This window comes from Gavialis gangeticus, unplaced genomic scaffold (genome assembly GCF_001723915.1).
Source record: "Gavialis gangeticus isolate Ggan-Ray unplaced genomic scaffold, GavGan_comp1, whole genome shotgun sequence".
In the NCBI taxonomy this organism is placed as follows: Eukaryota; Metazoa; Chordata; order Crocodylia; family Gavialidae; genus Gavialis; species Gavialis gangeticus.
In genome coordinates this window covers 117055509-117068209 of record NW_017729025.1, presented here as the reverse complement: position 1 = coordinate 117068209, position 12701 = coordinate 117055509, and the positions used below count along the sequence as shown (strand labels likewise).

General features: G+C 41.6%; 1 protein-coding gene across 1 annotated transcript in view; it reads right to left on the bottom strand.

The window, feature by feature from the left end:
* The window catches only part of NELL1 (neural EGFL like 1), a 665093-nt gene that overhangs the window by 316381 nt on the left and 336011 nt on the right, over positions 1-12701 (bottom strand). Inside the window, exon 13 of the mRNA XM_019519959.1 lies at positions 3014-3139. Coding sequence (XP_019375504.1) covers positions 3014-3139 — 126 coding nt within the window. The remainder of the gene's footprint in view (positions 1-3013; positions 3140-12701) is intronic.

Sequence of the window (12701 nt, the reverse complement as noted above, 5' to 3'; positions counted from 1 at the left end):
AGTCCAGCTGGTACAATGGGTAGTGTCCCCAGGTGCCAATTGGCTGGGCCCCAGAAGCTCCTGAGAGTGAGTAGCCCTGAGCTGCTTGCCAGGGCAGGTTTTTGTACTGCTGGAGCCAGCACAGGTGCTGGCCCCAGGCTCTAGCTCCCCCTGGCTGCAGATCTGGGAGGAGCCAGGCAGGGTTATTTTACCCGAAGTGGCACAATTTGCTCCACAACAAAGTGCATTCCCGAGCATGTGTGCGGAGGCAAAAATCCCCAGCTCAAATTTGCACCACTGCTATTTGAGCTCCTGCAAGCGCACGTGCTTGCATGTGTGGACGTTCCCATGGAGTACAACTTGTGATGTATCAAAGACCTTTTCCAAGTCTTGAAATATAATATGTAAAAAACTCAGATACATCTCCATGTCCAAGGAAAGTCTCGTTTCACAAACAAATGCAAGCACTGCAGTGATTTGATAAGTAAGATTTTCAGGGGTTTGCCCCAAACAACACAGCTCACTAAAACCACTTCATATTTTTCCACTTGCTTTGACCCAATAACTAGGAACACTAATGGACAAGTTGGTAACTGATTAATTTAATGATGTTTATAACGAGATGGATAGTAACAGATGAAGGATAAGCTATGGATTTGCCACAGGAATATTCTAAGTTACAGGCACATATTTTTTTTCCCTTTTTAAATGCAAAGTAATAAGAAAAGGTTATTTCCTCTATTGTGAAATACTTAATTTAAATGCATTTATTATAATGACATTATTTCTAGTTATAAAAGGCCAATGCACCCAAGCTCAAATATGTTTAATATGGACCTTATTGTACCCCTAATGCCAGAAGAGAAAATGTTTCAGTAAGGTAATGAAAACTGCAAAAACTATTTGTTATCTCACTCATTTCCATTCTTTCCCATTTTTACAGGTTTTTTAATTTTGTGTGTGTTTCTGTCTGCGTGTGACTCATTATTGTCAAGCACTTTGTCTTATTGTTTCACACTTTTGTTGTACATCACAACTACCCTGCTTTCTAACCTGTTAACATGCCTAATGACACTGTCTTGCTGGAAGAAAGGAACATTAAGGAATTAGTAGTGACTGTCTGGAAAGCAAGTGTCAGATGATCAAAGATATTTTACTATCATTATAAAAAGTGACTACCACACTCAGTGTGTGAGGTTAAAGAAACACCTCCCATGAAATTCAGCATTTCAGATTTTTTCTTTGTAGAGGTTTAAAAGAGATCAAATAAAACTTGGTGCAGTTGCAAGGTACAAAAAGTGATTTAGATGCACAATTGGAGGTCAATTGTTCACTATCATCCTCTCTCAAAAGGTGCGCAGGACTCCTCTGAAGCATTTCATAAGCTACATGTAGTCAGGTATAACAGTAAGATACACTGTCATCAGAAGAATAGATATCCTATGATAATACACACATTACAACATGATTTCCAGCATGGAATAATGCCTCTAATATTTACGCTTCTTGACTATCTTTCCACTTGAGAAAATAGACAGCCCAAAACAATCCTAAATCTGGGGTCGTGTTAAGCTTACATATTTCCATTTCAAAAAACCTGTCCAAAGCTAGTCTTCTTCTATTAAACTGGAGCATACCAAAAGGGGTCTGAAAACAGCCTTGAACAAGGGCTCACTGAAGGAGGCTATCAATTTAGTTGTGGATAAAATGAAGCATTTTAGGAGCTTCTCTCACATTCCAAATGTATTATTTTAAAGACTGCTAACAAAACTTCCTTAAGACTTATAAATAGAAATAAGACCCATCTAAACTTCCCTAAGACTTGAGGATTGATTTTGCTGACAAGTATTAAAAATTAGTAACTTTAGACATCAAAGCCATTGTTTTTGTTCTCTGTTCTTAAATTATCTGCATCATAGTCTCAGAAGCACTACAAACATCAAGTCTCAGCATTAACCTTGTTATTTTTCAGGCTGTCAGACAAGCACATGCTTAAGAAAATCACATGCAAATACACATACACAATGTCTACATCTATATCTGTGTTATATATTGTTATAAAAGTCTTTTTTCTATCCTAGAATGTTCAGAAACATCAACTGAAAAGTTTTTTTTACATAGTATTTTTATATTTATAACATTGTTTTGGGTCATTTATAGGTACTGCTTAAAGTGAGTTAATTTGCTAATAACTTCCTGCTTTTTTGAAGACATGTAGAGAAGGACCAAAGAGGACTAAAGGCCACTTATTTTACAAAGGAAACGATACAAAAATACTCTCAGTAAAATTATCAAATTCTCAGAATAATTTTGATCAATATATCGGTAGCATATATACCCTCCAAAGCATGCAGGACAGTGAGATAAAGTTTTAATCAGTGTTTTATATGAGCTACATAATTTGCCAAGGATGCAAAACTGCAGACTATCTCACCTGTACTTTGTTCATTAAGCCATGCCTCTAGGAGTAATTCAAACCACTGAGCATCCTCTTACTCACCCAAAAATGTGTCAACCCCTTTTCTGCCCATCTGGATCAAAATTACACAAGTCCAAAGCAAAGAGTGAGTCATGTTCACATGCATTAAGTGACAGGTGTGTTGCAGGAAATCCCGGTAATTATAGGAGACCCCACAGAAAACGGATGAAGTACAAGCTCTGCCTACACTCGGTCATTAGTGTGGACAAAAGAAGACTGAAAGGAGATTTGATAACAATCTTCAAATACCTTATGAGTACAGAGATAAACTATCATTTGTAGCCATGGGAGATGGGGGTAGAAGCAATGGCTTTAAGCTGCAGCAGGCGAAATTTAGGTTTGAGATTAGGGGGAACTTTCTAAGTATGAGAGTGATCAATATATAAAGAGCTATTCAGACACAGCACCAGAGTTAACTAGGCTATTCTTCACACCTTATCACTGATTTGCACAGACAACACCAACTATAACTGGGCCATTGTTTCAGAGAGGAGATCATTTACAGGCTCAGTCAGTACAAAAGAAATATCATATCATATGATTCCAAATACTCACCTGTGCATGAGAAATCATCCACACGGACATATCCTGGAACACAGTCACAACGATATGATCCCGGCAGGTTAACACACACTGTATTGGCATGACAGTAATGCATCTTAGCAGCACACTCATCTATATCTGAAGGCAAAAAAGAATTAGCAGGAATCAGTCAGAGTTGAATGTCTTAGAATGACACAACATTGAAATAAGATAAGAGAAATTCCAATTACAAGCCTAAGAAGAACCTCAAAAGACAACACATTTTAAACTCACATATTAAACTACTGAGTTTGTAGTAGAAAACTCTCAAGGAAGCATTAAGACTCCTGCAGCACAATAATGTACAGTTCACAGACATTTCCAAAAATGTGAAGTCTTGGGAAACTGAGAAATATTCAAGCCTCCGCCCCCACCCTAATATTTCCTGTTTAAAGCATTAAAACAACAAAAAGTAATCACATAAACAAACCAAGTGATGCATGCTTCAGGTACTGCTCTTTCCAGTATCACTGGAACACTTTAAGTGTAGACAGAAGTGACAATCTGGCCACACAAAGCAGTTTATAGCTGTGACCAAACAAGTACATGGCTGCAAACTGCTTAAAAAATGGCCAATTAGTTGAAAATCTGACCTGTCATTGCATGAGATATCAGATAAAGATGTCACAAAATGTAGTGTCTTCTGTAATTTGTGTCTGCTGAGCTCCCAGCCTACCCGTTTTCAGCATGGAAGGGAGAAAGGGTGCAGAGGGAGTTCAGTCTGGCGGGTTTTCAGCCCCACCTACAGGTTGGGGCAAGTGTATAGCAGCCCCCCTCCCAAGGGGGGTGGCTCCAATTCACCCACCCCACCCTCCAGCAACTTCTGTTCTGTCTGGAGTAACATTGTAACTCAGAACACTTTGCAAAAATCTTTCTGAGTTACAGCTTGGAGCTGCACTTCTGTCTGCACTCTTTTTTCATGCCTCCTTCCTCTAGCTAAGTGTGACACACCTTGATCCCAGGCACACTCCCAAGGCCACACCTTCAGGGGTGCCCCTCAGCCCCAAACCTCTTTTATCATCTGCTGCTTCACCACTGAGAAAAGACTGAGATGCTTCAAAGGTCACCTCCCTAATCAAAGTTACCTCAAATGATTCAACTCAATCAGGTTTTGCCAGCTCTTAGCAGATTTTGCCAACTAGAAAAATCACACCCCAGAAATGATAGATTCCCCTCTTCCTCAGAGGAAGCCTGCCTGTATGGTCAAATGTTCTGAAATCACACCTACCATTAACAGCAATGATTGTAAAAGACAACAAAAGGATTTATTATGAAAAGAAGGTCAAACACAAGAAATCAGTAACCATATGTTGAGATAAAGATCTAAGCATAAACCAACAAAACAAAATATCAAAACAGTACTATAGTCTTGTCTTGCATCTGACACCTAATATAGCTTCAATTCAGCTCAACAAGTTAGAATGTAGCTCCCTCCCCCCGACCTTCCTGACAGGGCTCCATGAAACTTCCCCTGTCTTCCTGTTTCACTGCCTTGTTGCATGATAATTTTAGGTGGCTTCTAGAGCTCTTAACCCTGGGGTTGACTGCATGGTACCGCCTTAAATGGCTTAAGGCATTCATTATATCGATTAAAGTTATGCCACTCCAGCGCAGGATTATTTTTAATTCACCTAATTTTGTTCCTGTTCCATTAAGGTATGGCCACTTTCCACAGCTATTCCACCCAAGCTGAAGTCCTCCAGCATCCAAGGATGTAGTGGGACCTCCTGAGACAGGGCTAGCAGATCTATACTCTTATTTACATCCTTTCAGACATAAAGGGCATTTATACACGTGATCTGGGAGATGGGGAGAGAGGCGCTTTATTTAGAGTGGTTTCAAGGGTCACTCAGATTAAGACGTCTGGAACATCACGTGTATCAGCATCCCCACACTGAAAAATTGCCGTGGGGGAGCTTAAACTAAAGTAAACGGGGTTTAGTTAAAGCACCCCTGCCGCCACTTTCGAGCATGGGGACGTTGATACATGCAACGCTGGAGTCTGCTGGAGCACAGTAATTACCACGTTGCAGCTATAATTACAGTGCATCAGAACATCTTTGATGCATGTGTATAGGTGCCTGTCGCAGTGCACTCAGGTGCCCTGCGCCTGAGAGCGGGGACTGCTCTGGGGAGACCCCTAGTGGCAGAAAGGGGGAGGCTCAGCTGCCAGTCACCAGGGCTGCACAGGTGCTGGTTGCCGGGACAACTGGTAAAACCAGCTGACCAGGAAGGGGCAGGGCTTATCCTTTCTTAAGCCCAGGTAGGAGGCCAGGAAGGCAGTCCCTCTCCAGCAGCTGTGGGAGCAGGGACTCAGCCCAGACAGACAGAGGGGAGGATTCTGGCCATGAGAGCATCCCCGGGTCACTGCTGAGGTTGGTGGAGCCCTTCTTCCCCCACTCCCTTGCTCTCTGGTAGGGAGTAGATTTTTGTTCCACGGACGGTCTAGTTTTTATGTTGTAGCCCAGGGGCTTTATGTTTTATGTTTACTGTTTTGGCTGGAGGACCGGGTGAGGCTAATAGGGGTTGGAGGAGGCCTCAGTGGGGCTCCACAGGGGTGGGGACCCCGGTGCCAGTGAGGGCACCGCATTTAGGGGTGCACTACCCCAGCCCTGAGAGAGGACACAGAGGATTTAGGGGCCAGGCCCGGCTAAGGCCACCTGAGCCCCAATTGCAAGGAGCACCAGTGTGGGCACCGGCGAGAAGCCCGGAGGGTGCTCGTGTTGCGCCCCAGGGTGGGCACACATGAATATGCTATAGAGACAAGCCCCAGGGGAGGGCGATCCTATAGAGGCGGGTGCACAGAGAGAGGCCCCGAAGGGGCAAGCGCACAGAGAAAAGCCCCGAGAGGGCTAGCGAGCAGAGGGGCGCCAGTGAAGGGCGCCGGTTGCGTGACAAGCCCGGGGCGCCAGTGAAGGGCGCCGGTTGCATGACAAGCCCGGGGCACCAGTGAAGGGCGCCAGTTGCGTGACAAGCCCGGGGGCACCAATTAGGGCGCAGAAAGGAAACAGACCAGACCACGTCAGCTCCATCTGTGAGGCTTGGGCTGAGGTGTAGGGGAGGAAAAGGAGCCGCAAGTAGCACCCCCTGTCATCGGGGCGCAGAAAAATGGGCAGCCTCCCGCTGATTACAACCATCTTCTAATCAAATAAGATCAAGGTGTGGCAGGCGAGTAAGCAGGCAGTTGGCCCATTACAGGAGGGCAGAGCCACTCCCAGAAAGGCTCCAATATTGATACTCCCATCACAGTGCCCAAAGATTACTAATCCAATATCTGAAAGAGACACTCTCTCACTTCATTTCCCTACTGTGAGGAATGTCTTCTCCTAAATAGCCTGTTCTTGGGTGTTATTCTTATAGGTGTCTTCTCTCAAGATCATGCGCAACTGGTGCCACCTTAGTCGGTGGGGGGCATGTGCCCCCCCCAGCAACCAATCAGCAACTGGAGGGGGGAGGGGGTTCACCCCACAACAAAACATACCAACCAGTGAATGGCCGTGCTGCTCCCGAAAGCGACCACGGCACTCTCAGAAATGGTTGCGCCCTACATCCAGTGCTCCCACTCCCCGGCTGGTCAAGGGGTGCACCTCCTATTCATTCTCACTGCTCAAGATGTAAATTCATCATTGTCTGGAAGGGCCAGTATCACGTGCCACAGACAACATCTACATAAATCTATTGGACTGGCCATTAAGCCTACCTATGTCAGATGCTAATTCTCACTGATTACTTCTCTCAGCTATTTAGGCTTCTCCCAGCTACTAAACTCATTGTTTAGAGAGCAACATCTGAAGATCACTATCATGTTAATCAATCCTAGCCCTTTTATACCACATGAGATACAGTTATATCAAATATCATAATATATATAAGGACAATAAGACTAAATGCAGCTTGATGCTACCTACACAGAGTACACATGCCATTATCAGTAAAACAGGCTCAAGAAAACATGCATGGCATTCCACAAATACCTCAAACTATAGGTTTGTGACACCAAATCTCTGAAACAAACCTGTGTTCAGGACTAGAAGGAAGGTAAGTGGAATTTTACTAGCTACATTGGCTCTGTGACACTGAGATAATGTCTGACACAAAGGAAACCTCAACTGCCCAAAGACAGCAGACGTAAGTTTGCTTTCCATTTTTTCCAATGAAATGAAACAAACAAAAAAGCTGAAGACTCAACCCAGTGCCTCCACTTGTTATTAGCAGATTATTGCAGCTAATGTGAGTCCAGCACTCAATTTTTGTTGTTTGATTAAGGGAACTGAAACTGCCATTTGCTAAACTGTTTAAATGCTATGAAGCTCAGCTAAAGATGATTCTTCCTCCAAAATACAAGTTATTTTTACTTCAGGAGCGAACAATTACCTTTACTGATTGGAACTGATTTTTCACTCATTTTAGGAAGAAGAGACTCTATTGACTTCCCAAGAATTATTCTAGAGTGCCTGCATGCCAGTGTAACAGAATGAACAATTGGGCCTATTTTTTACTGCATTCTCTTTACAAGTTATTTTTTATTGACGTTATGCTCAATATAGACACTGAATTGACAGCATATCTGAAAATAAAAGTCTCCTGTTTCCTCTGTAAAAAAGGTGCAGAACAGACAGGTTCTCAAACCCTTCTTATCACACACATGCCTCAATCCGGCCTGGAAGAATGTCCATAAATGTGAAAAATACTTCCATTTTCTTTCTGACAACAGGCCTTTCCTATTCATAGCAGCTCACATAGACATATACAACCTAGCTTTGAACTCCCTGGTTTGGGTGTTACTAAGCTTAGTCATGGCAGCAAGGAGCCCAACACAAGCTAGAAAACCTTCCTGAGATGCTCTGCTGAGGTTATCCATTGGTGCTGCTTCCATAGCAACACTGCTAGCAGTACCAAAACTAGTTAGATTAAAGCTAGTTCAGAAATGTCTATCCATGTTTTGCAATGTAGACAGACCTTCCACAACCTCTGTACTGAAATTACAACAAACATGCCAACAAACATTCTGGTTTCTGCACTATGGACATCCATTCCATCAGGAACTAGAGGGACCACTAATTAAATCGTTTCACATTGGCCATGAAACAGCTGTCAGTTGGCACCAACTTTTGATCACTACCAATGCAGGCTGAATTTGAAATGATAGCCTAAAGGCAAAAGATTCTATATTCCATTACAAATACCTTGAGCTATCCACTTCCTTCATTCTGGTTGTTTCTGATGCTGAACCTCTTGATAAAATGTATAAAAATGTCAAAAGCATCAGTATATGAAAGAAAAATGGCAAAAAAAAAATCTTCCCATATCTTCTTATCACACCACTGCGCAGTGGGGCCACCTGGGACATGCTCAGGTGTTGATATGTTCACACTACTCTGCTTGTCACCTCTTTTTAATAGGCTTTTGGTTCATAGCTTTGAGGGGTTTTGTTCTTGCATATCTAATAATTTCTGGCATAAAAGGAAAGGGAAAGATGCCTGAAAAGAATGCCTAGATCTCAAATCAGCAACTAATTCACCTGAAAATTAATCTGACATGGTGCCATCTTTGTCTTTAGCCATCTCTGTCTTTAGCCATCTCTATGTATTCACTGGACAATGACCAAGAAAATAAAAATGGAGGTATTGAAAAGTCTTGAACAGGAAGGAATTGATTAGCATTTTGATTCGCTATAAGGGAAAGCACTATCAAAAGAATACCACCCCCTTTGCTCCCCCTCAAACCACCAGAAGTGAAAATGAAATTCACAATCCTGAGTGGCACCTCTCTGCAGCACAATGATCCTGCTGAATCTCATAAGGAATACTAACAACTTTAAGCATTGTTTTGATTATAGATGAGTAAACTGACAGCTACCAGCACTAGCTTGCAGCACTAGTCCTCATGTTCAAGAGATTAAAGGACTAAATTTGGCCCTGGCAAAAGAGGTGAGGGTGAAGTGAGGGTGCCTTCCCTCTTTGCTCACCCACTGAAGCCCACCCTCAGGCTTTCCCTGTGTCTCTTCTCATTTCTCATATGTTCACCTTCACTTCTTTATATTTTCCACTGCCCCTATAAAAGTGTTAAGCCTAATCTACATACATCTCTTTTACAGGGGACAGTTATGGGAGGTCACAAATTGGTAAGAGTATTTTTCCAGACAAGTTCTGTAGATAAGTGGTCCAAAACTGTTAGTCCACAACTCTCTACAAAACCTTAGGTAAGATTAGGTGTCCATGACAAACAGCTTTGGGTTTTTATTTAACATTGTTACAGTAACATCCATAAACCATACCATAGTATATATCATCTTGAATGTAATGGAACTCAAATTGTGATTCATGCGTATAGATTGCTTGTCGCATTTGAAATATTAGAGCTCATCTTCTGGTGGTCTTTTGAGGTGATAAAAATACATGATTTATGTTTCTCTCTGGGCTGGTGAAGTAGTTTGTTTTTCTTTTTAAAAGGTATACTTATGGCCTTTAAAATTAAACTTGACATGGCATAATGATCCTTCACATATCAGCAACTTCCATCTACATAATCTCGTTCTCTTCAATGACAAAGACACATTTGGGCTACAGCTTTTCAGTGAGGATTATTGCATTAAAGTATAGTTTGGTTTGGTAAAAAGAACAAGACCATTCTTTAACTAAATTTAAAGTATTGCCTTAATAGGTATTTAAGAAGACTTCATTGCCTGTATAGGACTCCTAAGGTAAAATGCTCCCAATATAGCTGTGAGGTAAAGGCCATATTTCCTCTATTTCTAATATAATTCATGAACTTTCAAGGATGAAGGTAATGACACAAAAAGGAAAGAGAACAATATTTTGGGCCAAATTCCCAGCAGGTGAAAATTAGCATAGATGCACTGACCCTAACCTCCACTGATATAATTTGGTATAGCTCAAATCAGGATGCCTGATAATGAATAGTAAATGATTTGTACATAAAAATAAAAATATACTAGACAATTAACTGCCTTATCATTGTACCATCCTCTTTGTCCATAATAGAGTCAGAGTAAATTATAGCGTCAAAAAAAAGGAACTCCTATTAAAAAGTCAATTAATTACAATTATTATACTATTTATTCATTTATATTATTTGAGTGTATTTGATTGAAATAAAACTGGAGGAAAACCATTTTATGCAAGTCCACAAGTACTGAAGAAAAGTAAACAACGTCTGAACTAAGCCCCTAAGAAACCATGCCTGCTCCAAAAGAAAGGCAAGAAAGTTACAGTAGCACATTAAATACCCATGCTAAGTATATTTGTAGACCCAAAATGAGAAAGTATGCATGGCCAAACCAGAAGGGATTTTCTTTTGTGCAACTCATTGGGACTAGGGAAACAAGTCCTCAGCCAACTCCATCAGTAGTCTAGTCACTAACATGAGTCTGTCACATGCTTGGTCTTTGTTCATTATTAATCACCTCCACTATACTGTAAAAAAGTTACTACTTCCAAAAGATCATCAAACTCTCTAGATCCTCTTTTTAAGTGCCTGCTTTCCCTCATGAAATGATGGGACTTTTCATACCTATCATCAGGTCTGCTGGGGTCATAAAAATATGCAGCCTGTGAGAATAACCTTGAAGGCAAAACAATTTAAATGACTACCAGAAACTGTATGCATTTTAAAATAACTTTCTTGGACAGGGTTAACATCATTACCAGTTATTTGCAATTCTAGCACAAATCTAATGCGAGGCAATAACACAAATGTATAAAAATAAATATTCCAGCATGCCAGTAGGTGATTTTTTTAAAATCTATGTAGGATCTTTCTATGTGCTGGCTTCAATTTTGGAATAAAATACCATCATTAAAAACAAATCCTCCAAACCTACTGGATGTTTCATTTGAGATCATATGCTACCATTTCTCATCTTAAATTGCAGCCATTTTGTACAACCCAATTCTCTCATGAAAAAAAAATGTTTTGATTGTTTAAGCCAATATTATGGTTTGTCCAATCATGTTTACTGGCAGATATTGGTCTCGGGAGACCATGGAGATTGTGCCTTTGGTGGGTTACTGGGTACCACCACAGCTTCTTCAGTGGCTGAGGAGTCCAATGCATAACAAAAAGACCCTCCAGCAAGTTGACATACAAACTCAGTTGAGCTTGCGCCAGCATACTGTCATTTTGCCTTGCCTGCCTCTGATGCCTTTTCTCTATCTTATTATTGACCCTCTCTATCTTGAAGTGATATGGGCCCTGCTTCATGGCAGTATTCCACTTGCAGAGATCTGAAGCGATTGATTCCCAGTGTTAGCAATCGATGCATAGCTTACACAAGTTTTTCTTGCAGACATCAGCAAAACGGAGTTTGGCCATCCACACTGATGTTTCGGTTCACAGTAGAGTATGTCCTTGGGGAATCAGCCATCGCTCATATGATTCACAAGTCCTAATCGACAGAGGCATCTCTGTCTTAGGAGCATGAACATACTGGGTATCTAGGCTGATTCCAGAACAGCAAGGTTGGAGATTTTGTTATGCCATGTTATGCCCATGATATGACAGACAGATCAAAGATGGAAACTGTTCAAGTTTCTTTCTTCCTTGGCATAAAGAGTCCATGATTCACTGTCAAACATTAAAGAGCTAAGTACACAAAGGCTGTAGAAGGACATCTTTGTTGAAAATGCAAGTGCTCTGCTTTTTTCAAACTCTCTTTTGAAATATAGCCACAGCATGGCTTGCCTTTCAAATGCAAGTGTTAAGTTTGGCTTCCAAGCCAAGATTTTCCGAGACAGCGGAGCCCAAGTAAGTGAACTTTTCAACCACTTCCAGGCTTTCATCATGAGGATGGTCAACTTGTTGACCCATGACTATGGTCTTCTTTAGGCTAATGGTCAGAGAAAAATCATCACAAACACAAGAAAAGCGATCCATGAGAATTTGCAGCCCTGCCTCTTTATGATTAACAACTGCTGTGTCATTGGCAAAGAGCATTTCACAGACAAGAACTCTCTCAGGTTTTAGTTTTTGCTTTGAGATGAGTGAGGTTAAAGAGTTTCTGCATCAGATCTTGTCCAAAGCCATACTCCTTCTGAAGAGTAACTGAATGCATATTTGAGTAGAACAGAGAAGAAAATCACAAAAATTGTCAGAGCTAGGACATAACCCTGTTGGACACCACTCTTGATTTCAGATTCTTCCAAATGTGACCCATCAAACTGCACTGTTCCATGCAGACCAATGTGGAAGGACTTCATGATGCTCAGGAGCATAGGAGGGCAGCCAATCTTTTTCAGGATTCAGAACAAACCATCTCTGCTGATAAGATCAAAAGCTTTGATGAAACTGACAAATGCTATGTACAGAGATTTCCTTTGTTTATGGTACCTTTCTTGAAATATGGTATTTCTCACAAGGAGAATACCATATCCATTGTGGATCTACCAGATCTGAAACCACATTGAGACCCAGGGTAGTTTCTGTCTGCAAGGGTCTGCAGTCTTAGCAGGACAACTTTGATGAACAGCTTCCCCGTGATGCAAAGTAAGGCTATACTGTGATAGTTTTTGAAGTCACTCATGTCACCTTTGTTTTTGTACAGAGTGACTACGCTTGCATCCAGAGACAGTCCTAACAGGGTACGGGGTGAAGAAGCCAGCAGGGAAAGGGGGGGGGGGGGGGGGGGGGGGGGGGGGGGGGG